Source organism: Astatotilapia calliptera, chromosome 9, assembly GCF_964374335.1.
Source record: "Astatotilapia calliptera chromosome 9, fAstCal68.1, whole genome shotgun sequence".
Taxonomy (NCBI): Eukaryota; Metazoa; Chordata; class Actinopteri; order Cichliformes; family Cichlidae; genus Astatotilapia; species Astatotilapia calliptera.
In genome coordinates this window covers 15,335,706-15,361,627 of record NC_137430.1, presented here as the reverse complement: position 1 = coordinate 15,361,627, position 25,922 = coordinate 15,335,706, and the positions used below count along the sequence as shown (strand labels likewise).

The 25,922-nt window shown below is 38.9% G+C and overlaps 3 protein-coding genes across 13 annotated transcripts in view; 2 read left to right on the top strand and 1 right to left on the bottom strand.

The window, feature by feature from the left end:
* The window catches only part of relch (RAB11 binding and LisH domain, coiled-coil and HEAT repeat containing), a 37,763-nt gene extending 29,407 nt beyond the window's left edge, over positions 1-8,356 (bottom strand). For 8 of the 10 annotated variants that reach the window (XR_013911452.1, XM_080306444.1, XM_080306445.1 and 5 more), the window contains exons 1-4: positions 7,903-8,356; positions 3,004-3,093; positions 287-358; positions 95-150 (exon numbers count right to left, since the gene is read on the bottom strand). Coding sequence is in view for 9 of the 10 variants with exons in the window: in XM_080306444.1 (XP_080162570.1) it covers positions 95-150; positions 287-358; positions 3,004-3,093; positions 7,903-8,356 (672 nt within the window). In the remaining variant the exon portion in view is untranslated. The remainder of the gene's footprint in view (positions 1-94; positions 151-286; positions 359-3,003; positions 3,094-7,902) is intronic. The other 2 variants (XM_080306449.1, XM_080306450.1) reach the window with 1 other exon arrangement.
* A 4-nt stretch (positions 8,357-8,360) lies between these two features.
* On the top strand, positions 8,361-21,054 carry pign (phosphatidylinositol glycan anchor biosynthesis, class N). 2 transcript variants are annotated; one of them, XM_080306451.1, is made up of 29 exons: positions 8,361-8,497; positions 9,416-9,734; positions 9,880-10,001; positions 10,150-10,248; positions 10,346-10,452; positions 10,689-10,813; positions 10,980-11,110; positions 11,207-11,326; positions 11,431-11,471; positions 11,576-11,635; positions 11,727-11,819; positions 11,949-12,004; positions 13,799-13,877; positions 14,137-14,319; positions 14,424-14,563; positions 14,927-15,026; positions 15,156-15,248; positions 15,602-15,693; positions 16,152-16,257; positions 16,341-16,449; positions 16,601-16,703; positions 16,802-16,904; positions 18,547-18,633; positions 18,871-18,926; positions 19,162-19,237; positions 19,595-19,668; positions 19,959-20,001; positions 20,111-20,163; positions 20,267-21,054. In XM_080306451.1, the coding sequence occupies exons 2-29, from the start codon at positions 9,508-9,510 to the stop codon at positions 20,388-20,390; spliced, it is 2,802 nt and encodes a 933-aa protein (XP_080162577.1). In that variant the 5' UTR covers positions 8,361-8,497; positions 9,416-9,507; the 3' UTR covers positions 20,391-21,054. The 2 variants fall into 2 exon arrangements, with proteins under 2 accessions (XP_080162577.1, XP_026035170.1); XM_026179385.2 differs by lacking the exon at positions 8,361-8,497 and adding an exon at positions 8,536-9,107.
* A 2,153-nt stretch (positions 21,055-23,207) lies between these two features.
* Positions 23,208-25,815, top strand: gpr141 (G protein-coupled receptor 141). Its single transcript, XM_026179386.2, has 2 exons — positions 23,208-23,499; positions 24,029-25,815. Exon 2 carries the CDS (start codon positions 24,030-24,032, stop codon positions 24,942-24,944), a length of 915 nt encoding a protein of 304 aa, XP_026035171.1. The 5' UTR covers positions 23,208-23,499; position 24,029; the 3' UTR covers positions 24,945-25,815.
* Positions 25,816-25,922: the final 107 nt, after the last annotated feature.

The window sequence follows — 25,922 nt, the reverse complement described above, 5'->3', positions numbered from 1 at the left end:
GCAATGTTCTCACAAAGGTTTAAAGGGACACATTCGTTCATTCTTCACTCATTTCACCACAAAGGAAAAATTAGAAAGCTTGTAAATCCCCCACCTGAATTTCAGGGCTTGACTTGTAGTTTTTTCTCTCCTGAGAGGGCACTTCGCTCTCTGAGAAATTGAGAATATATGAGATAAATTTGAAAGGATGCTGAGCATCACTCACCAAAAGGAATTCTCTGACAAAAAGAGAGAAAGCTGTAACAAAAAGGGTTCAGGTGGAGAAGAAGTTAAAAGTGCGCCACACCTGCTGCCTGAGTCAAGTTGGCGCGCAGAGCCTGAATGGTCTCCTTTGCTTTCCGTAGCTCAAACTCCAGCACTGGACAGGAAGTGACAACACACACAGGAAGTGCATCCAACCAAAGACAGGGAACAAACAAATAAAACAGATGGGTATGAAAAACCAAACAATGACACAAAAGATTAAAAAGTCATAAAAACAAAACAAAAAAGGATGCATGCAAATCATGGGTCTAAGGAACGCATGCAGCAGAGGACTATGGTAAAGCTGGCAAGATGTTTCTTGGACAGGTGTGTTTTCTGCATTGAGACGCAGCTCAATGATAGAATTTCCTGCCCTTGTTTTCCTCTCATTAATACTTAACAAATGGAAGTCCAAATTTACCTACATTGTAGCTGAGAGGCAAATAAATCCATTCAGGCTACTAAAATGTATCCTTGATAAACTAGGAGCTGTCTGACACAGGTTTTTATAAGTAATAAGTAATTTACACATTTTAATTCAAGCCACTCAAGGGACAGCCAATGCTCAAATGTTTTGTTCTTAAGAGATAAGACCATCACACTATGAACACCACAACATAACGCTATTTCAGCTAACAGACAAAACGTGAGTTTGGCATTCTTTGCTAGGTTACCGATTTAGACTCGTCTTTCTTGACTTTGACTTTGCAAAACAAATAAAAAAAAAAAAAAAAAAAAACATAACACGATCAAGCCAATCATAGAAACTCGAGGAAGCTGTTTCTGGCATCTTATATACTATCAGAAGGAGCAGAAGGTATTATTTATAAAAATGTTTATTTTTAATCTGTAAGTAAAAATGGTAAATGCTAGATTCATACTGATTTCTTCTTTAAAGAACACACAAGGTCTTAAGACATGTTAGATTAAAAACACACGCAAAAAGTAATAAGCAATGGAGCAGGAAAACTATGTTGCATAGCTGTGCACTGAAAAATCTGCAATTTGGTCCGTCTCTTGTTTCCCCAACATGTGTCACTTAAGGTTTAAGGCTGCTGTTGGTTTCAGACTTCTTTATAGCGTGAAACCAGGTTTCACGCTATAAAGAAGAGCTTAAAAAATAAATAAATAAATAACAAAAAGCTGAAAAACATTTTCAGGAAACAGTCTGAATTTCCATATAAAGGTCAAAGCCAATTTCTGAGCATTAAAAAATAGTAAATTTCTGCCAGAGGAAACCGAGTTACCATTCAGACCTTCCTAGCAGATCAAGTGCACAGGATGCAAACGCAACAAAATGGAAAACCAAGAACTGAATAACGGGAAGAGAAGGAAAAATAAATAAATAAAAGCAAAAAGCTAGACTGGATGGAGTGACTTGTCCAGTATTTTACTGGGGTTTGATCAACGTCAACGGAGAAAGCCAGAAAACCCAGAGTCAGACAGCTGGGGGCAGGGCTCTTACAAGAAGAACAAGTTGAGCGGAATGAGAGTGGGGATGTTTCAAAAGTAAAGAGAGAGAGGAAGGGAAACATGGCAATTTGGTAGAAAGGGCAGTGTGTGAATAGTCATTTTTAAAAATGATGCATAATTTGGAGGTGTGAGGTGGAACCAACATCTCTGCTGCATGGTTTTAACTGGGCCCTTACTTCATGTCATCGTTTTTCTCAACTGATAAAAGCCCCAAACCAGAAGCAAGCGTTTCCCGCATTTACATTATTGGTGCATTAACTGGCGTTACCCAAGACTTTACCATCAGAATGCAACATACACATTTAAATTAAATGACATTTATATTCATAGGACAATCTATATGCCATCCCCCATCCCATCATGCTCTACAATCTATTTCTCACCCTTAATATTCATGTACAGTGGAAGGGAAAACAAATTTAATGTAAAAAAACAAAAACAAAAAAAACAAACAAAAATACACAACATAATCCACCACTTTAACAGTTTAGGCACAGTTTTGGGACACACACTTACACACACTTACTTTTAAAATGTGTGGATGGCTGCAGAAAACTGTTACTAGCTTTAACCCTTATAATCTAGCAGACTTCTCATGGCTAAACATTAATGTCTTCATCTTGAGGATTGTGAAACTACAAAATTAAAACCAGAAGGGGATTTGGTTAATACACATAGTCCCTGCCTGATCCCATTTTGCGTTCGGCATTCTACATAAATATCAAAGGCTTACTCATTTATTTTTTCCTTTAGTCCACGGCATAAAAATGCTCACCACACAACACCTGAAAAAAGGCAATATGCCAGTAAATGAACACCTGTTCTTAAACCCAATGGTGTGATGACACATCATTGGCGTCAGGAGGAGCTGTTAATGTGTTTAGCTAAAACTATCAGACTGTGTGTCACGAATGAGCCATTGAGAGGGGAGGGCGGGGGAGAGTGCGCTTTTTAAATAATGCTGATACATGTTTGGTACCAAAAATACCACAGACTGGTTTTGCTGTGTGACGGTTCGTGAGAGGAGGCACAAAGACCTCAATGAACTTAAAAAGAGAAAAATGTGACTAATTTATCCCTAATAAAGCAGGACTGACAGAAACACATTTGTGTTATTAAGCAGAGTTTATTTATTACTGGTCATCGTTGTTATTAAAGCAGCTTTTAGATTTCATTTTGCCATATTCCACGGCGCTCCCATTCAGTCATTGTCTACTCTCCCGATCTTTTATCCCCAGTGTAAGCTAGGCCTCTTGTTTTGAGCCCTGACCGTATGGTTCATCTTACCTGCCACCCGTTCGTCTGTCTCTCGGTTACCGTCATCTGAGTAACGAGCAAAGTCCAGAGAGTCTAAGGTGCTGATGCTGCCTGCTCGATCTGAACAAAAACACAGACACAGAGACAGAAGTGAGACAAGTATACACCTGCATAACCATACAGCTAAATGATTGCACTCCCCAAGAGCTCACAGTTGAAAAATTTAACTGTGCAGCCTACATGGTGCTCTATAGATTCTTCTCTATGAAATAATAGGATCAGCTTCAGTGTGGTAAAACCCACTTCCAAACTATTAATTCCACCAACTATACACAAGGGTAGGCAGGTGCTAAGAGAAGGAACATAAAGGTGATAAATAAGCACACTCTTTGCTCATATTTCACTGGGCTAGGCTGCTCTGATAGCTAAGTCAATGGTGTTGGCTTTCTTTCCACAGCAACGCAAGTGTGAGATTGGCCTGTTTGTTCTCTGATATCAAGATACAGTACAATGTCAAGTCATATGTGACCTTGTTGGCCTGAAAGACCAAAAAAAAAAAAAAAAAAAAAAAAAAAAAAAAGCTGTGTGAGTAATTTAACTGAATTAGCAAATCATTTCCACTCATTAAGTTATAACTTGTATTATAAACTTTGATCATATTACTACTTTGGATTGTTAAAATCCTCTAGAGTTTAAAAAAAAAAAAAAAAGACTGAGGAAAACTTAGATATCAAAGGAAAAAAAAAAAACAGCATGTATTTCCCTTTGTAGACAAGTAATGTATTTCACTAATATTTCTTTTTCTGTTACATATAAGGTTTGTCTATATAAGCGTATACAATATTTTATGTCATGTTCAAATTCACGACCATGCAACTTTATGATATAGTGACAGTGTTTCTCCAATGTCTGTCTACACAAGTGTCATTGTTCTGCCAAGCTGATGTCAGGCAAACTAATTTTCCTGCATAGAAAGCTTCCAAACATGTTTACTTCCTGATGATGTGTGAGGACATTTGTTGTTAGTAGCTGCAATCCATCTGGCAAAACAGTGAGTAATAGAGTTTGCAGGTGTGCGTGCATGAACGGAGCAAAAGAAAAAAAAAAAGTAATTTGATAATGTGAGGGGGCATTTGCAGATGTCCTTTGTGTACATGTCTGATGTGCAAAAAAAAAAAAAAAACCAAGCCTGGTTGACCTTTCATTTCCTTGACAGATTTGACACTTCAGTCTGTCACCACCTCCCTTTATTCAACCCCAGCTGATTATACAACACCTAAGCGCACACAGATGATTGTCTTTCTACTTGCCAAAACAGAAAACGCTAAAAGATATAAACTGAAAGCTAAGGTACACGAGTTTACATCAGGGCCTAGGAGCTGATATTGATGAATGGTCAGGAGGAAGCCAACAGGCACTTTTAATTTAATGGGAAGGTTTTTGGCAAGACTGATTTAAACTGTGGTTATAAATATGGGATGAAAAAGTGGAGCACAAATTATAAGTGAATCACAGACAAGCACACAAACCTACACAAGATCAAATATCTTAGGTCTTAAGAAAATAAGCCTTTTTTGTCTGGCAGCAGATCATTTTATTTACGTCAGTGTGTATGTATGTCTGTATGCATGTATGTGAATAAATGATGATGATTTCTTATTGATTTTACCACTGATTCTGTTTATCTTAATATTTTCAACTCAAACTAACAGAATAAAGCCATTTGAGGCACAGTTTCCAGTACAAAATTACTATGTCAAGTCAGGATTTCCTATTCCTAAGCATGTTATCATTTCAATCGCTTTGCATAGTATTAGAAAAAAAAAATCAAATATATGTTCATGTTTACTGTGTGAATTCATACAATACAGCAATATACTCCTATTGACAGGTTACATTAGAGTGCAGCACACTGAAAATGTATTTTGGCGATTTCAGACTAGGACAGCACATAAATTGTGGTCACAAATGATCTAGAACTGATAATGTGAAGCTTCTATTTAACCTATTTAAAGAATACAAAAGTTCCTGCAACGATTACAAATAAACAGTTGCCTGTCTAGCAAGAGGTGAAGAGAGAATCCTGCAAAATTCATTGCAGCAAATTAGCAAGGTGGTGGGAGATGGCATGCTGTGTCATGTGCCCTAGAGCAACAGCTGCAGATGCAGCTTGTAACACAGTCATTATCCACACACATGCTCACTGCTGATTCACAGTCACAAGTTTTGTTTTTTTTATTTGCAATCACCACACCAATTACATTTCAGATTCATCAGAGATTTGTTACTTCGTCAGAGAGATTTTGTTTTAAATTCTAGCCTGTATCACATATCTAAAAAAGAAAAGAAAAAAAAAGTATTATTTATAGCACTATATGGATGAAACCTATCCAAGGAAACTATCACACTCTCTAGACTGTATGCTGCAGGTGCAATATCCATCTTTTCATTAACTTCAGACTTGATAACAGGCATCAGAATCTATGGACCAAATTTATTTCAACACAATAAGTCATCATAAACTAGACATTATTTTATTTATAGTGTTTACAATCATAAGGATCACAAAGTCAGAAACCACTGAAGGGGATTTGTTTAAAAACAAACAACAACAAAACAAACAAAACACACACGAGAAATTGGCTGTTGAAATAGCAAGCTGTTCTGTCAATGTAGAAAAAGAAAGCAGACATCCAAACAGTATCCCTCCTTCTTTAGCAACAAGAGCAACTTAAGTAAATCCTAATGTTGCAATGTGGCAGAGAAATTCTCCCACATGAAAAGAAAGATAATTGCAGAGATCACATGAGGTCTGGACTATCAGCTATGCTAGGATGAAAAATGACATGGCCTTCAGCAAAGTCTGTCCCTCATATCAACTCATTGTTACAGGCTACAGGCTTGTAGATTACACCACTTCTCTATGATGTTCCTGTCACAAGCACAACAGGGGAGGTGTCAGGTCCTTTCAAACTCATGGTCTTACCGTGTTCCAAACCTTTTGGGAAATAGGAGATACTAAAAGACACACATCCTATAGTGGTTTGTGTTTACTGCTGTAGCCTTAAGGCATAGATACAGGGGCAGAATTTAATTATAAAGGTTGAACAGATTGAAAAAAAAAGACAAGGAATATGACTAGCTGCCGTTTGCAATCTGGAAAAGCCAGACTGAGGCCAGCTACCAAGACAAACGCCTAAAACTATACTCCGGTTTTCTGAGATCTTAGGCAATGTTCATTGCCACTGCATACAAAATAGTTGTGTCTGGTTTTAACATTTATTTATATGAATCCCTCAGCTGGAAAACTGCCAAATGCTTCTACAGTAAAAATACATAATTTAGCCTTGTTCCATAATTTGAAAAAGTCAAAATTACATTTGCAGTGCAGCTTCAATGACATGCTGCAAAAAGCCATAGCCATTCAGTCTGGCACACTGATAAAAATCCTTTCATTCGTGAGGGCAATGTCTCGAATGAATGACTAAACTCACCCTACAAAAACATCTTAAAACCGTGATATAAAATCAGTCAGCCTTGATTTTGAGTGCATGTTTCACTGCCAAATAGATATTGGAAGAAGACTTTTTTTCTCTCCCCCCCTGCTAATTTCAAACAGTCAAGTAGACAAACACACCCACTGGTGTGACATGGCACTTTCTATTCAAGATACAATCTGTTTTCACCAAAACACACTAACAGAAAAAAAAGCACCTCATTTTCAGTGGAAGGGAGATTTATTTCTGTTAAATTAGTGTGGTGAACAATGAATGTAGGTGTAACATAATTCAATTTACTACCTATAAGCTTCCTAATCTATCACACATCTAAAATTATAGAATTATAAGATTATAAATTCTATTAATGAAGTCTACAATGAATTCATGAAGTAAATACAATAATAAATGTTGAGTCAACACATTTCTAAATGTTAGACCAATATATTTTCATCTGGTCATTTTTTAATGCTAATGGTCTATCATTGTAGCCAATTTGCTAATCCTTTAATGTCAAGACATTATGCTGAGTGCAAATACATTCACTTGACTCACTGGTATGAAGTGGGGCCACAACAAATGTTTTTGCTGCTATTTAACAAGATTTAACTCTTTAGTTACTGCTTCTACTATAGCAGGTGCTGTTTATTTGTGGATGAGGCTGTGACCATGGGTACCATTTGCATAGCAGGTCTGCCTAAGGTCCTTGCTGCCAGACTCTTCAACTGCTGTGTTGGTGCATGGTGATTAATGAAAATGAGTCTTGTAAATGGATTAGGGTGCAACAGATGTACACATTTTACATAATAACATTTTATCTCCCTAGCTGGGTAGACGCAACCTGTGTAGAGCAACACAACCATTTACAAGACACTTTGCTCCTGGACCAGATGATACAGCTTCAAACTAATTCAGGAAGCCTGAAGCCTGTTTTATCATTATTACAAGACTGTAGAATTCTCCTTCGTTCAAATGTGCTATTTGAGCAATACTGTGGTTCAGGGAAAGGCAAAAGCTGTTCGTACAGGCACCCGCTTCTTCTCCTTCCTCTCTTTTGTTTTCTATAGCCGATATTGACCTCTGACCTCTGACGGGTGTTTTCCTACAGGGCTAAATTACACTTGGGCGATCACTACAGGTCACCAGCATTATTACGCTACCAGTATTTATCTTTCAGTGAGTAGTTAATGTTTAATGCCTTGTCACAACTCTGTGTTAGTCTGTCATCTCACGACTGACCCACAAAACCCAATAGCTGGCTGCGGCCCTGGAGCTGAAGAGCAGGTGCAGCAAACAGATCTCAAGCTATCGTAGCCAATGATTAAAGCTAACGTTAGCCAGCTGATGGGCTAACTCTGTTTCATACAACATCAATACAGAGCTAGCGAACAGCTACATATGTAGCACTAAGAGAGCAGCTAACGACACTTACTCAGTGGTCCTCCAGGTCCGAGTACCTGGTCTTTGGCAGGTGGAGTACCGCTCTGTCGTTCGAAGTTGCCAGGGTTGGAGAAATAATCCCTCAGCCGGGGGAGCTCTCTGCCTGCTTCCAGCAGTTCGGTGTGAAACTCCAAGGCCGTGAGGATGTATTGGTCCCGCAATAACTGGGCAGCGATGACATCTACAGATACCCGCGTCTCGGCGCTGCCTGCCATAGCGGAGGTGGCGGCGGCCGACGCCGAGATGCCCTCACCGCTGGGGCTCGTCCGGTTGCTAGACAGCAGGAGCGACGGAGGCTCTGCGTCTGCAGGCGGAGAGAAAGGATTGCCTGGCGGTGGTCCTGGCGCCCCGTCACTCGGACTCCGCTCTGTGTCAACTGTTTCGTTAGGGCGCCGTTCGGCCTCTTCTTCAGAATCACTGAGATTAAATGGGTTCACCGACGCCATTTTTGCCCTAAAGAGATTTTTTTTTTAAAGCTAGCTAAGCTAATCACACCCGCTGCTTCCTGAATGGATATTAGGTTAGCTAAGGTTTGGTAGGTGGAAGAGGAGGAAGAAGAAGAAATGCGAAGCTACGATTGGTCAAATGTAAGAGACGCTACTCCCAAAGCCCGCCCCTTTTATGGAATACTGGAAAAGTATTGGGTACATTTGATGTAGAGAGGAAAACTAGGCAGGGCACATTTGACAGCTGATAGCAATTGCTAGCTACTATGCTGTCAAAAAAAAGCTGCGCTCAAACCATTTCTATTAAAAATGCACTTCACTGCAAACAAAACAAATAAATAAGGGCTGCTTATTTTTTATTACATTTCGTAATAGGTAAACTTGAAGTGAATCGTTTAATTTAAACTACACTACCCACAATGCAGCTACAAACCACTACGTCAACACACAACGTCAAAAACGAGTGACAACAAGGAAGTGAATGCTCATGCTGCCTGAATTTCTTGTAGTAATCTTCTTAAACAGGGAGACATTTGGTTTTAGGTTGATCTTTTTTTAGGTTGATCTGTCTGGTTCTCTGAGCATGTTCTTGGCGATCTACGAAGTGACAATGGAAGCTAAAGCAGTGTGAATCTATGAACTTGTAGTAGTAGTAATAGTAGTAGTAGATAGGTTGGTCACTCACTCATTCATTCTTTAACGGAACATTATTCCCGTTTTTATGATCAAAATCCGCAGACGTTACATGCAGGTAAGACTCTTTTCATGGCCTGTTTTTCTAAGTTACTTTCTTGTTACCAGTGGTAAGTTGGCTGGACCATTAAAATATTCCGAATTAAACATTAAAGCCTTTTTTTAACGTTGCTTAATGGCATATGGTGAATGAAGGATTAAGCTGCTCTTAAGACCGCATACTTTGGCTTAACAAGCCTATATTATTCTGAAACCTTCTAATGCCCCTTCTATTGGCTTTAACTTCTTAATCCTGATTGCAAATGCAGGCTGTGAGTTGTCTTCATTCTATTCCATTTTTTTTTTTTTAATTTTTCCTTCTTCTAGTCACCTCTTTTCACTTCCAAGTGAATTAAATCTACCCTGCTTGTCCTCAAGTAAACCCTCAGTTGTTCCTCGGTGTGGCTTTGGCACCCAAAATGAGGATGATCACCTTCTTTGTGATTGGGCTGACAGTCCACGTGGTCTTCTTCATCTCTATCTTTGATATCTACTTCACCTCTCCTCTGGTCCATGGCATGACACCCCACTCCACACCCCTGGAACCCCCTGCTTCCAGACTGGTGTTAGTGGTGGCCGATGGTCTCAGAGCAGACAGTCTCTTCACCCTGCTCCCTAATGGCTCATCCAGGACACCATACCTGAGGTCAGGAAACCAATACAAAGAAATAAATTTTGATGTGGAGTTTGGGTCTGTTTAATTATTCTTGTAAGGTGATGCCATTTTTACAGCATGTCTTTTCATTCCCCCTGTTTGCATAAGCATATGTGCTTCTGTTTCCATATTTCAGGAGTATAATAGAGGACAAGGGGACCTGGGGTGTGTCACACACACGTGTGCCTACCGAGTCTCGGCCCGGTCACGTTGCTCTCATTGCTGGCTTCTATGAGGATGTTAGTGCAGTTGCTAAAGGTGTGTGCATGATGGTTTTTGTTTTTTGTTTTTTTGTTGTTTTTTACATGGTAGGAAGAGAAATGCTCAGCGACTTGGAGAGATTACTCTCTATTGTATGTGTTTCTCTGTGGCATTCTACTGTGACCATTTATGTGCTTGTTTTCAGGCTGGAAGGAAAATCCTGTAGAATTTGACTCTGTGTTTAATGAGAGCAGACACACCTGGTGCTGGGGCAGCCCTGATATCCTACCTATGTTTGCCAAAGGTACACAAGCATCACAAACAGAACCATTAATCTACACAATAGAAAAAAAACATTAAATCACATATCTGAGCAAACATGTTTCCTTTGGTTATTTCAGGCGCTAGTGGGGACCATGTGTATACCCACACATACCCGGCAGTGGAGGAGGACTTTGCCTCCACAGATGCATCCAAGCTAGACAGCTGGGTGTTCACTCAAGTCAAAGTATGTAGTGGAAGTATTAGCATAAAAAAATATTTTATGATTGATCTATTGATATTAACTACAGGTTTACCCACAAAAACACATTTTATAAAGACTGTGTTTTATGTATATTATGTGTGTCATGTGTCATGCAGTGAAATATAACCCAACTTGGAGTCATTGCAGAATTTCATTTACAGAATTGATCCACATGGATTTCCTGAATAAGCCTAAAATTATTTAATATTTTTCAACAGTCCTTCTTTAAGTCTGCACAGTCTAACTCCACTCTGAAGGCCAGCCTATGGGAGGATAAAAATGTCTTCTTCCTGCATCTGCTTGGAATTGACACTAATGGACATGCTCACAGACCAATGTCGCAGTAAGTAGTTAACCTTGTATTAAGAGCTGCTGATTTTTTATTTTTTTTATTTTTTAACCTTTGGGCAGTTGTGCAGTGGTTCTTAGTCGTGTTAACAAATTCATCCAAATAAGCATTCTCTCATCCAGCTGCATCTTTGTCTTCTATTTTGTCTTTTTTCCCCCAGAGAATACCTAGACAATATTGGTCTAGTAGATGCAGGTGTAGCTGAAGTGGTGTCTATAATAGAGGACTTCTTCGACAATGATGGCAGAACAGCCTATGTGTTTACCTCTGACCACGGCATGACAAACTGGGGTAAACTTGTTTGTGTATCTAAATGTTTTGCTGCCTGCTAGCGAGTTTTCTATTACAGTTTTCTATTTTGGCATGTTTGTGTGCGTTTGTCTCCAGGTTCCCACGGTGCGGGCCATCCTTCTGAAACGCTAACCCCTTTAGTGGCGTGGGGAGCTGGGGTTCAGAAAGCCAAGGGAGCCACAGAACCCCAACCATACAATGATGGGTTCCTACAAGGTACGTTCAAACACTTTTTTTTTAAGATTTAAATTTACAACCGATACCCTCCAGTTTGTCTGTTTTACTTTGTCTAAATGATTGTCCTGGTTTGTTTCTTTCAGACTGGAAACTGGAGCATCTTCGTAGAGTCGACGTCAGTCAGGTAAAGCTCATGGAAATTTAAACTTTTTAACAATTTCCTGTCATCAGTTGTATTAAAGTGTAATATTTGTGTGTCTTCGTTGTTTGTTTGGGTTTTTTTGGCAGGCTGACATTGCTCCGCTCATGGCTTCCCTCGTTGGTGTGCCTATTCCTGTTAACTCTGTTGTAAGTCAGAGACAAAATCAGCCATTTAATGGGAAATGTTCAATAATTTTTCAAGTCTTTGTTACATGTTTTGTCTGTATTTGTTTTTCAGGGCGTGTTACCTCTTCTCTACCTCAACAACAGTGAGCGGTTCATGGCTGAGAGCATGTACACTAATGCTATTCAAGTACTGGAGCAGTTCAAGGTATAACAGCATCTGCTTTGGCTAACAAAATGCTTATCAACTATCTGTCATGTCTTTTATTATTCTATATGACACTGTGATCTAAACTGATGGTAAAACTGTGTTTTTACTGTGTGTGTTTATTTGTAGATGAAAATGATGCAGAAAAAGGAGACAACCTTATCTTTTCTCTTCACCCCATACCAGTACGTACAGTAACTAACTGATGTTTTTCTAACAAAAATCCAATCAGAAGAACATGAATTTGCTTTTCACCGTGGCCTGTTGTGTTTACTGTGACCTCATAGATAGTGTAAAGAGAATAGATTAAAAGAGTCATTTGCAAAGAATTAATTGGCAGAAACAAAAGTATTTGTAACGTAAATGCTGTGTTTTTATATCAATCCCATTTCCAGAAAAGTTGGGATATGTTCTAAAATGTTTTTAACCTCCAAACTCTTTCATGGCATGCATTTTTAATTTCTCTTAGCTATTTGGGCTGTTTGGGACCTGATGAATGTAAAAACAAAGAATTACCAATCTATTTTTTTTTTTTTTTACTGATTTTTGTTTCTGAGAAAAATTAGATCCACATATGAAGACATTTGTTTTAAATTTTGATAGAACAGTAGCAGTATAACGTCCTCGTAAGTGGATATCAGGCCCTTGTAGAGCAAAATTTAGTATTTTTGTCTAGACAACCCAAAATGTGATGTCCACATATGTGGATGCCAGGTCCTAGGAAGTTAAAAAATACAAATCTGTGATATGTTAATTCACGTGAACATATATTCAAGTGACCAAAGTACAAAGATGTTGGAAGATTTCCTGACCTACTTAATTGTTTTTTGTAAATGTACCAAAATTTGAATTTGACAGGTGCAACACAGTAAACACAAAAGTTGGGATTGAGACATATTTACTGTTGTTTTTTTTTAACTGAGTGTTGTAGTTTTCCAGTTAGAAATTTTGTTCATTTTTACTTGGTTTAACCTGCGGTCATGTTGTCTGTAGGAAATAGATCCTAACAGGCAGCGCTCTGTGCCTCAGTCAGTGGTATCTACAGATGCAGCTCGCCCTGCTGTGGTCACTGATGCTCCTCTGTATCATCACAGATCCTTTTGCATTTTTCGCTGATAGCAATCTGGATAGTTGTTTTCATCATTGGTAAAGAGAACTCAGCGCTGTTTTCCAAAAACACAGAAATGTGGATTTATCTGTGCATAGCGCACAATGACACAGTCTTTCTGTCCTTCTGAGGTGAACCCTGACATAGAGAGCTCTATGCAACTGACATTTGACTTCCTCCTTCAATCATAATACAGTTTCAAGTTGCATTAGTGGATGTGGGTCTATGTTAAGTGACAGTGGTTTTCTGAAGTACTTCTGAGCCCCGGTGGCTATATTTATATTTATATATTTATATCACTGCAGCGTGACTGTTTCTAAGGCGGTGTAGCCTGAGGGCTCAAGCTGGTTTCAGTCTTGACCTTAGTGTGAGAAATGGTTTGAATTCTCTTAATCTTTTCATAGTGGTACATACTATAGATGTCTGAAGAAATTTCTTTGCAATAGTGCACTGAGAAATCTTTTCTTTTGAAATCTGGAGCAATTCTCTCATGAATAACACATAAGGAAATAAGGGATGAACCACAACCCACAAAGACCGAGTTTGTGGTGATTTCTAAATTTACCTTTACCCAATCAGTTACCCTGCTTAATCTGGTTCCTCTGAAGATATAAAGTTTTGGGGGGTTTTATTGCATTTTGGAAAAAATCCCAACGTTTCTGGAGACGGGGTTTGTACTTTCACAGTAAATTCTTTTGCTGACCCATTAAAAATCAGTCAATGTGACATTTAGATTAACTTCTGAGGTTATGCAGCACGAAGGCCAAGAATGTGTCCACTAACCAAACCACATATTCATGGCCGTATTTAAATTGCACACTTTCACACACTTCATCTGTTTTGCACCATCTTGCACCCTCTTTCTTCCCAGACTCCTGACTGAGTCAAAACAAGCAGAATTCACCCAGAAGGCCCGAATACTCATTCAGCTGGAGAAGTACGAGGATGCTGTGAGTATTGGGGGGGGGGGGTCTGTGGCTTTTAAATCTAATCATACTTTTACAATACGTGCAAAGCCAATTTCTAGATTTATTTTGATACTTTGATGAATTATTTAAACATTTACTGAACCTGTGTTCATAAACTAAAGTCTAACTTAAATGAACTACAGTAAATGCATTCTACATTATCGCTACTTTCTCCATCGTATGTTTTCTTCCGCTTAAGCAACAAATTAGGTTTTTGTCCCCCTATTTTGTCTCTTGTCAGATCTCTTTGTGCCAGTCTCTGATATCTCGCTCTCTGGAAGGCTTGGTTTACTACCACACCTACGACCGATTCTTCCTCGGTTGCAGTGTGGTGCTGGGATTTGTAGGCTGGACCTCATATGTCGTCTTAGTCATACTGAAGACTCACGCGAGTCTCAACAGACATCCTAATCTCACTAAACAGGTTAGGATATACAGTAGATTGTAATCCCTCAAGATGCCTTCCACCCAAACAAGTCTGCACAACCCGAATGTCTTGTTAAGTTGGTATTTTTCTCCTGTGTGCAGATTCCTGGCCGTAACTTGGCAAGGCTGTGCACGTGTGTGGCAGTGGTGATCACACTCTTCCTGCTTATTCAAAGAAGCCCCATAACCTACTATATTTACTGCCTGCTGCCTATCCCTGTGTGGTATTCTGTTCTGAAAGAGTAAGTAAAAGACACATTCAAAATAATGCAAACTGGATTTAAAAAATGTACAAAACAAGTTTGTTCAGATGCATTCAGTCAATTTACAATAATTTACTATAGTCACAGAACCCTGATATTAAAACACACGCAAAAGGATCACATCAGTCAGTGAATACAGCAGCTTTTCACTGGATCTAATTAGCCTCACACAGGCTTGTATGCACATCTGGCTCAGGTGGAGTGAAGTGCTAATTAGATCCTTTGAACTGGCGTTTTATGCATTCATGGTTCTCCTATGTAAAAGGGATAAAGAGATGTTTTATTCTTCATCTCATCCTTTTATGACAGGAAAAAGTAATCCCCTCAATGATCTATTTTTAGGTCTGGAACTCTGAGAGATTTGATTCAGACAGCCCCTTCTCTCCCACTGTGGAAATGTCTGGGCTATTTTGTGCTGGTGGCATTTGGGATTGAGCTGCTGGTAGGTGTCTTTAAATCTGCTGTGTTAAAGGCATCCTTCTGCATAAGTGCACAAAATTTCACTTGTGTATCATTAACTGTAAGAAATAAACCTGGATGCTGCATGGCTGTTTATTTTTGCTGCCCCCAGGTGGTGAGCTTCTTCCATCGCGCCATGCTGACTGTAGGGCTGGCTGTTCTCTCTCTCTGGCCCTTCTTGTCGGGGCTTTTTGGCAAGGCTAAGGTAATTTACAGATTAGCCAGATAAAAGCAGGAAAATGTGTGTTATAGCTGTTTTTAATATCCATCCCTGTTTTGGTTATGGACAGCACTGTTTCTCCAATAATATATATATCTACATATATATATTTATAGATATATATATTATGAGTAAACAGAGTTACAAAAAATGCCTAATCATTAATAAGAAATGTCTAGCCATTCTAATTCTTCTTATGTGTCTATAACTAGAGTGTTATTGGTACTGCTTGCCTAAAACAGTAGATAATTATAAAGGTAATTATTAAATATAGATACACAATGGTAAATGTGTCAAAGTGGAAGACAGCATTTCTTTTTGTCTCTGTTTCGGTGCAGTCACGCTCACTGAGCTGGCTTGTGGGCTGTCTGTGTCTAGCTGCTTTCCCCCTCATGCCTGTTGTGGGTAGAGAACCTAACATACATCTGGTGTGAGTACTTCCTTTATTTGTATATATTTATCTGAATATTTACCGCAATATCCTATCACGGAAAAAACTGAGAGCCCAATTCATGCCAGGTTAGGTAGGTGAGTTTCAGTAAATTAGAACATCTGCAAAACAGATCAGGAAGATAAAATGTGACTGGAATCTGCATCATATTAGTGATGCAAATATCCATCACAATATTCAAATATAAAACCCCAAAAAACTGTGGAGCCACGAGCATCCACCCCCAGTTAAAGGAAACTGAATAGACTTACTGTTAAAAGTTAAAGTCCCACGATGGTTACTTTCTCTATATATAAACAGACGGGAAATTTGAAAGTGGTACATTTGAAAACGAGGAATGATTAAACTGCTACACAATACCGTCTTTCCACAACGAGCTGTGTACAAACTATCCATGTTTTTGAAAGTACAGTAACACATCCTGTTTGTCAACTCAGTACCTGTGCAGGTCTGCTCGCTCTTTTCACCTCAGCTTGCTACCTCTGGTCATCTCGACGGAGGACACCGCTGCACCTCGGTGACAGACCACAGTTTGTCATACAGGTACATGTCACTGTGGGCATATGTGTTTTTGTGTGTGTTACTGCATTTGCTAATACTGATTAATTACCTGTCAAACCCGGCAGATGCTCCTTGTTGCTGTGTGTGCATACGTGCCATCCCTCACACACTCCAGCCTGCAACAGAAACAGGGCCTACCCCTTCTTAATCAGATCATAAGTTGGAGCACATTAGGTGGGTTGGTTGCAAGTGGCCACAAGATACTTGGGATCTAGAATGGTTTACTTTTTAAATATTGATCGCATACGTAAGCTATACCTCAAAAGACGTTAAAACGTCATATCGCTGACACCCAAGTAACCTCTGACAACTCTTCTCTCTACAGCATCTTCTATATTTGTTCCTTTGCTGAGCTCAACACGACTTTTTCATCGACTCCTCAGCATATTCTTGTCTCTCACTTCCACCTACCTGCTGCTTAGCACTGGGTAGGACAACACATTGATGCTTTAGTTGTGTCTTGTGCAGAGTTGCACCACCGCAGCAAAGCTGTAAAATGATATTTCTATTTTTGTCTCCCTCACAGGTCAGAGGCTTTGTTCCCCCCTGTGTTATCCTGGTTAATGTTTGTGTGGATTAACATCGAACAGGAAGCCTTGCTTGCTCAGGGCATGTCTGGTAGGCAAGAGGTAGAGCCATTGTTTTTCCCTTTGTAATAGAAAACTTTTGCAAACCAAAAGCTTTGGGAAGCTATCATTTATGTATGTATTTAATTGTGAAGGTCATATTTTCCATTTTACTGATATAACTCCAATTCACAACGACAGCCACTTCACAGAGCTTTATATTGTAAGGTAAAAACCATACAATCTCAGAAAGAAAACCTCAGCAGTCAACTGACATGAGGAAGCACTCAGTAATCGTGGAAAGCAAGAACCCCCTTTTAACAGGAAGAGATGTCTGGCAGAACCAGGCTAAGGGAGAGGCTGTTTGCTATGAGCAGTTTGAGGATGAGGGGAAAGAGATGAGAATGAACAGAGCTTAGAGAGAACACAGAAAATTCAAATTGCAGGAAAGAAAAGACACAGGTCTTAAAGTCCATGTCTCATTGTGGCCGGGTTTACAGTAGAGGTGCAACGGATCACGGTTGATCCGAAATCCGAACTGATCCCACTCCACGGTTCGGTACGCACGTGATCCAAAGATTCGAAAAAGAAAAAAAAAGTATGTGTATGGTGCGCGTGGTCAGTCTGTCAAGCGGTAGTTATGGCCAGCGCTAGCGGTCCAAGTGGCAGAGCAAAGGAGTTTGCGGCATTTAAGCAGCCCTTTGCTGACCAATCTGACCGGGCTAAAGCTATTACAAAAGCTACTGGGGTGTTTAGTTGTGCAAAACAAGGGGTTTAAACTGTGATGAACGTGCTTGAGCCACGCTATGATATCTCGTTGCGCGTCCACTTCAGTGTGACAAGATCGTTCCAAGCATGTATGAGCAGGAGAAGTTTAAAGTTATGGCTGAACTGTCCCAGGCATCTTCTGTTGCTCAAACTACAAATGGGTGGACCTCCAGGGCAAAGGAAAGCCACGTGACCGTGACCGCTCGTTATATCACAGCGGAGTGGCCCTGTACTGCCCTATAGATCACATTAGATTAGATGAAACTTTATCCCTCGGGTGGGTTCCTCCGGGAAATTCAGTTTCCAGTAGCACAGCACCCACAGAAGTTGCAGAATGTGAGCAGAAATATACCATATATATAAACACAGAGAATACAAAAGGGATAAAAAGAATAAATAGGAATAAGAATACAAGGGAACGGCACATTTCAAGTATTGTGAGTCTATTACACCGTTGGTTATTAACAAAAACTATTGCACAGTGAAAAGGCACTACAGCTTACTTGTTCGCCCCTCCTTTGTCCCCGTTTCCCCTCCCTCTCCCCTCCAGCGAGGAGTTAAACAGTTTGTTGGCGTGTGGGACAAAGGACTTTTTAAGTCTGCTGGTCCTTGACTTTGGGAGAAGCAACCTGTCACTGAACAGACTCCTCTGGTTGTTTATGGCCGTGTGCAGAGGATGCCCAGCATGGTCCATAATGTCCATATTGCACCTTAATTTGTTTTTATATAAGTGCGTGGAATGAGTCTTCACTTGAATGTTTTTTAATAGGCAAAGTAAATGGCGAGTTGAATTTTTGTCTTTTTTTTTTTCTATTTTTGCTGATCCGAAAATTGATTCGATCCGTGACTTAAAACCGATCTGATCCGAACCGTGAGATTTTTGATCCGTTGCACCACTAGTTTACAGACATGCATGTTTTTTTTCTTTTTCCTCCAGTTATCCACCATCGATTTCTCTGCAAACATCGACATCACCAAGATTCGACAGCTGAAGCTGGATGACATCCGAAGGTCCTATTTTTTTGTATCCTTGTTAAGACCAGTCGCAAGTTCGCAACAATGTTAGTTCGCCGAAGCACAGAAGCGCATTGGGCTCATTAGAGTCTGTGGGTGATGTTCAGGCTGGATTTGATCAAATAAGATGTAGTATTAAAAATGTAATATAAAAGTTTTTTATGTTTAAAGTGTACAATCGGACAAAAAAAAATCAACTTGGTTCATTCTCACATTGGGCATTACCTTGACTTCACCTTTTCTTCAGGTATTTTTTATAATAACAGCATTTTTTGGCACAGGAAACATTGCGTCCATAAACAGGTATATGCATTATAGTATTTTTGTGTGAGTGTGAGAGTGTCATACAGGAAGGGGATAAGAAAAAAAAGTCAGTTCTGACAAATTTCTTTTCTATGCACTATATGTTTTGCACCAAACATAGAGTACGTTAGTGTGTATATTCTACAACACGAGGTCCATTTTCTTCTCTGAAAAGTTAAAGATTCTAGTCTGGTGTCTGTAGTCACTTTGTGTACTTCTGTTTCCCTTTGCCTAGTTTTGACCCAGCATCTGTTTATTGTTTCCTCACTGTTTTCAACCCTTTCATAATGGGAGGGTTGATGATGTGGAAGGTACTGTACTCTTAAACATTTCCTTTTTGTGATATGTATTGTGCTTCCCCAAAAGGGGAAGGAGTCTTGCACATTATGACAAGTCATGATCTATTCATATTCTGCTTGAGAAGTAAGCTTAAATACGGTTTAACCTGCCTTTCTTTTTCGCTCATGTTAATATGTTTTAACAGCCATGACCTAGCCCATTAATTTCTGTATCTTTTTTTACATTTATTGTACGGAGAATTTAGGCAGACAGATTTGTAATAGAAATTTTTAGCATCATACGTCTAAACGAGTTTATATAATAATGTGTTTATTTCGAGTCATTTAATAGAATCCTGCATTTCCTTAAATTGTCATCTGTTCTTCCAGGTTATCATTCCATTCATCATAGTTATGTGTACATTTGAGACCATCCAAGTTGCAACACAGCTATCATCAAGGAGGTAACGCTTCGCTTCCTCATCTAAAATTATAAATTTAGTCTTTTAATTCTTGAATTAACTCTTTGAATTTGTTGGAAACGTTGAATCACTGATCTGATTCTGTCTGTAGAGTTAAAGTACGTTCTGTTTGCTTTGTTAGACATGACTCTTAAACCTTGAGGCATCTAAAATAACTATAGTAAATGGCCCAGGATCTTCTAGTTCCTCCTTCATTGTGCATGAAAAGGTTTAAATGCACTGACCAATGTGTGCTCCTTAATGTTTAAATCTCTCTTATTTTTATTTTGCAGTTTGTTCCTCATCGTCCTGGTTATCTCTGACTTGATGGCTCTGGTAATGCAGGTTTAATGTTGATCTTTTATAAAAGACTTTCTCTCGTCCACTGTTAAGCAAACTGCACATGAGGCTCAAATAGATTTTAACTCACTCTTGCTCTCCTCAGCATTTTTTCTTCATGGTGCAGGACTATGGCAGCTGGTTGGACATTGGCACAAGGTAATGAAACTTGGACATGCATTTAAAACCATGTCTTATCAATCTCTTGTTTGGGTGTCTGCGATGCATCGAAAACATGCTAAGCTTCCTCTGTCTTTTACAGCATTAGTCACTATGTGATAGTGATGTCAATGACGATCTTTCTCATGTTGCTGAGTGTGGTTACACATGTTCTCACTTCACAAAGACTCGTCCTGTGGAGGCAACGCAAGATGCACTTCCCCTAGTAAATGTTACCATGTGTCTTAAACATGATATTTATCAGTGTACCTATTTAACTGTCTTATTTCAGATATGTTTTATGTTTTGTCATATTGTTTTAATTTTTTTAATAGACAAAATGGAAAATAATCTTAGGAACCTAAATAATGCGATACTTTTTTTGCAGAGTGGCCTAAGACCTTTGCACAGTACTGTGTTGTGTTCTTTGGTACAAATGCACTCAGTCTTAGTTTCATTTGTGAATTTGTAATAGGCTGCTGCAAATATGACTGTGAATTGGGTTTTTGATGAGGGTGTTGATTTGCAACATAATACAATGGGACTGTACCTCAGTAAGAAAAAACTTTGGCCACATGTTGCTTGTCACATTTAAATATTTTACTCTGTACATGTTTCTCTGAAAGGGTTAAATCGTGTAAACAAATGAGGAAAAGCATTAGTAATGATAATTGATTTATGAAACGCATGCAAAAAGCAAACAAATGCTTTTGTGTGTGTTATTCTGCTTTTTCATGATTTCATGCTGCTACGATAAATGGTCTGGTGAAAGTATGTAACATGAGACTTCATAACGCTGCCTAAAATGTATGTTTCTTTAGTGTGAAAAGGGATGTTTTAACTTATTTTGACTACGTGTGTATCAATAAAACTGAAGGATTGGCGTGCAAACGTGTGTTTAAGAGAATTTAATTGTCGCGTGAAAACTTGAGTTGCAAATTGTTGACTTTTTCCATCATTTTAGACGTTTGGTTGTCTTCGCAACAGTGCATATTAGTAAAGATGACCTATTTAAACAAAATCAAAAATCAAACTGACAGGGAATTCTTAAGGAGTGACGAGAGGTTCTTTAACATCTAATGGAGTGTGGTGTCAACATCTCTGGCAGAATCAGGGCCAGGAAGGTGCAGAAGTTGGTGGGTAATTGTGCAAAAAGGCTGGGGCAACAGTTTTTAGGACAAGGGTTCTTTTTGCAATGAAAACAAACGATTGAACACTTTAATATTTGGCCCTCTATGCACTAGTAGTGCAGTAGAGCTACATTTGTTCAAAAATAGACATCAGTTGGACTTAAAGCTAACTAGAAAAAAATAAAAGATGAGGTAAATGTTCTTAAAATAAGCGCAAACCTAAATCAGAATATAACAGTATTAATTGTGGCAAAAGTGTAACTGAACAAATTCTATGTTTACTGTGTGCGGTTATACGCAGGATCAAATAAACCAACCTTTAAAAAACCATCGATGTTGGACAGCGTTGGTAGGTAAATGTTTGCAGCATGCACACTAAGCTTGTGGTCGGAGTGATGCGAAGGTGTTTTCCTGTTTAGTAAAGTGGACTGTGGTGTTAATTGGATCTTTTATGTTGACATCTTTGCAACTGTGGTGCAAAGTCAAAAGCTTATAAATTCCTATGATATTAGTTGGAATCACAATATACAATGTGCTGTATATGTCATATGACTTGTAACTTGTCTTTGCACTTTGTTGTTACTAAATAAATCTGTCAACATCACAGCTAGCATTACCACATCCTGACTAACTTCTCTTTTGAATAAGCAAGTAGATGACTTTGTCTAGCAAGCGCAAAAGCAAATCTTTCAAAGTTGTAACCAGGTTCAAAAGTATTTGGATGATGCCAAATACTGCCTCTCTACAGCAGAGTGGTGTTAGGATGTGAGTGCAGACTTTCAGCTTTGTTTAATAACTGGTTTCAAAAAATAATTATTTACAAACCATTAACTGTTCTGAACTCTAGAACACCCCCCCCCCCACCACCCAGACATTGCCACATGCCATCACCCCTCCCTTGAGATTTTGCAGTCACCTTCAGCTTCTGCTTGTTTTGTGTTTTCACCCTTGTGAAAGTTTTTTCTGAACTTAGACAGCTCAGCCACTCCAACCGATGTCTTCGATCTTTGAGGCCTTTTTGGTATCTTGAGCTCACCAGAGAATTCCTTATTTTAAAGAACGTAGCGCACTGTTGATTTGTCCACTCCCAAAGTTTTTCTACTTTCTCTCCGATCTTTTTATTTTGTTTTTTCATCCTAATGATGACCCTTATATAAAGAATTCCAGTGAATGCCTACCAAATGAAATTTCAGTGCTAGGTCATTTTTCTGTTTAACATGTGATGGAATAAAGCAGACCTCACTTGACCACAAAATTACTTACCAGTCAAGTGTGCACATACTTTTAAAGCTTCTGAAAATGTTTCGCTGTGTATAAAAATGGCTGTAATTCCTAAAATATTAATGTAATACTTTGGCTAAACTTTTCTGGAAAAAAGCTGAAAGTCTGCACTATAATCACATCTTGATTGTTTGATATAAAATCCACTATGTTAGTGTACAGAGGCAGAATTTAGAAAAAAAAAAAAACACAAACTGTGCCACACTCCAAATACTAGTGGACTTAACTGTGTTCTTCCAATCGACAACAAGTTGTTATCTTCCTAAGGTGTAAGAGATGCAAGAACATTAAAGTGAAAAAGTATAAACTTTTTTGTTTGACATGCATGCCTAATATGTTGCATTAATCTGTTGCTTTTGCGAATACTCTAATCATTTCACAGTGCTTTTAACTGTCTTTATCTATGGTCATCTGGTAAACCACACACAATTTTTTATACAGGACACAAGCACTACATTCCCCAAATTACTGAATTTCTTAATTTATTCGAAGTGGCATCCTACTACAACAACTTCTTATCGTCTATATTTCACTTTAAATGTCAAAGTGAAGAGTGCATTTAGAGAAAAATGAGGAAGTAAGCAACCCTGTGTTCCTGTGTGCTGACATGTGTTTACAGCAACCTCCTGTTTCTGACACAGTATGCAAAGTAGATGGTGGTTTTTTACAACACTCACACGCAGGCTCACAAAGGCTTCATTTTCAGAACCTTAACTTCCACTCTTACTCTCTCTCTCACACACATGCGCGCATTCAAAGGCATATGCGCAAATGCACTCAACCAGAATCCGTTTTTTCTCAGCTTTTCTCTTCCTCTGCGACACTGTGAACATACCGCTGCTGGATATAATGTGATCTACTCCAGAGGACACACGCACACACAGAAGAGTACTCGGCATACAGTTCTTCACTGACCGAAGCGCAAGTAAGTTCACTGATAAACGATAGTATCTCTGGCTTGGACTTTGTGTTTTCTCATCATGTTCTTTCCAGTGTTGTGGTGCTCCTTTAACACTTAGACCCCCGGAGAGCAGTCATTTTGGTTTTCTACCTTAGACCCCCGCGGAGTCATCATTTTGCGTTTCTACCTTTAATGGTTAATGTGGACCATATGGTGTCCTTCAGTGGTTCCATTATTGGTTAAATGGTCTATCTGTATTTCTTAATTCTTGAGATACCTTTTTTAGTTAGTCTTACTAACATGTTTGGTGTGTGACATAGCCACATGTTTTTAGTCTTGTTTCATCACCCGAAGACAAACAAGCCCTTAAAATACATTAAATCAGTCATTCTTATTTTTTTTTCAATACAGCCTTGTGTTTTCTTTCTCTTTTTATAACACCCGTTTTTAATCATTTTTGGATACACTTCATTTCCACTAACTCTTCACACCTGCCTGTCTTCCTGTTCTAATGTCTCTTACTCTTTCTTACTCAATTTCCTCTTCTGTTTAGGATGACTTCGACATTAAATGGGACCACACTATCTCCAAACCAAAGTTCAACAATGACCACACCCTCAGTTTCAGAGAAAGATGAACTAGAAGAGTACCACACAGCCCTCTTGGTCATCTACACTGTGGTCCTGATCAGTGGTACAATTAGCCTTACCATGATGATGCGCATCATGAAATCCACCACAACTTCCACCACGTCAATTGCCGTACTCAACCTGATCTTCACTCACTTCATCTTCCTGCTAACGGTTCCCTTCAGAATCTACTATTACGCAGTTCATGAATGGGAGTTGGGCTATGAATGGTGTAAAATAACCAGCAGCATGATCCACATCCACATGTACATGTCTTTTGTCCTGTATGTGATTATCCTCATCACCCGTCTGTTGACGTTCTACAAGAAAGCTTGCCAGGTGGTGTCCTTTCACAGGATGCATGCATGCATTATCAGTTTTCTGGTGTGGATTATTGTGCTGATCACTGTCCCTTGCATCATCCATTTTAATTATGGCAAAGACCATGACAAAAATGCCACTCGTTGCTTCCAGTTTGGAAAATCTATAGAATCTGTTCTGATTTTGAACTACCTGACAAGCATATTGATTATAGTCATTGCCATTGTGTTGACAGCCTTCCAGGCCAATGTCCTATGGGTTTTATACAAGAAGCATCGGGAGGGATGCACCTTTCAGCAGGAGTTCGGAGCTCAGCTGAAGAGCCTGTGCTTTGCGCTAATCATGGTCATCTGCTTCATTCCCTACCACATTTTTCGACTGTCCTACTTAAACAATATAAAAGAATTAGAGGGTACAAATGAAATATTTCTGAGCATAACCACTTTTAACTGTTTGGACATGCTTACTTTCCTGGGGAGGAGGTCCTGTAACATGTGCTTTGTAGGAAACGCTGCTTAAAAGCGGCTGGTACTGTGTTTGCTTCACTTTTTTTCATGCCTGTCAGGGTTCTGGTACAGTTCCATAAATTTAAACAATTTAATCTTATTGCTTTTGAAGTGTTTGAAATAGCATAAAAAATTATTAAAAAACAAATTTTATCATAAAAATTGCACATGAAAAGAAAAAAGACTGTGCAGACAACTGCGAATGACGCATAAACACTGGTTCTGATTATAAGCTTAGGTTCGACTTTCAGTTTCTAACAATAAATATTGACCTTAGTCAGACAAAACATTCCCTTAGTGGCTTATTTGGCTTCAAGTCTTTCAGATCACTTTACATTTGAACATAATTTAATATATACAGAGTTTCAAAAAATAAAACTGACAGACCCCTGACGATGTCCTTAGTTATGCTTTTGCACTTTTACAATTTTTGTACCATTGACTGACACACACACACACACACACACACACACACACACACACACACACACACACACACACACAGACACACACACACACACACTTTTCAAGCTGTGCTTTTTTTAACTATTACTGTTGTTATTACTATATATGTGTACTGTGTCACAGCAAGCCGTGTTTTTATTCATGAGAACATTTAAGGACTTTAAAACTGTCTTTTGATTTTATTTCCTAATGCAGGCGCTCTTGCAATTTGCTGGTTTGTGCTTATAATAGAAAGGCTTCATACTTTGAATTTATAATGTTAGACTATGAAATTGGAGATCTCAGGATATTGTTTCTGTAAATCTGTGTACAAGGACTCTAAGTGGAAGTGAATACTTTTTAACTGTATTTGCACTTAACAGTTAAATCCTGTGTACATAGCCGATGTGAAGAAGAGAAATAAATACTGTAAATTGTTATGTCTCCCCCATTATTTTGTGAAACATTATCTCAAACCTTTTTTGGGTCTCAGAGGGCACACACACCTACACACACACACAGACTCACACCTGGTGATCTTTTCCTT

What these genes read in the sequence shown, in the direction of transcription:
- pign (XM_080306451.1), top strand. Translation starts at nt 9,508, where the DNA reads ATGAGGATGATCACCTTCTTTGTGATTGGGCTGACAGTCCACGTGGTC. An exon ending in GCATGTCTGGTAGGCAAGAG is followed by an intron (nt 16,905 to 18,546) that starts GTAGAGCCATTG and finishes TTTTTCCTCCAG; the next exon opens with TTATCCACCATCGATTTCTC. An exon ending in TGGTTGGACATTGGCACAAG is followed by an intron (nt 20,164 to 20,266) that starts GTAATGAAACTT and finishes TGTCTTTTACAG; the next exon opens with CATTAGTCACTATGTGATAG.
- gpr141 (XM_026179386.2), top strand. Translation starts at nt 24,030, where the DNA reads ATGACTTCGACATTAAATGGGACCACACTATCTCCAAACCAAAGTTCA.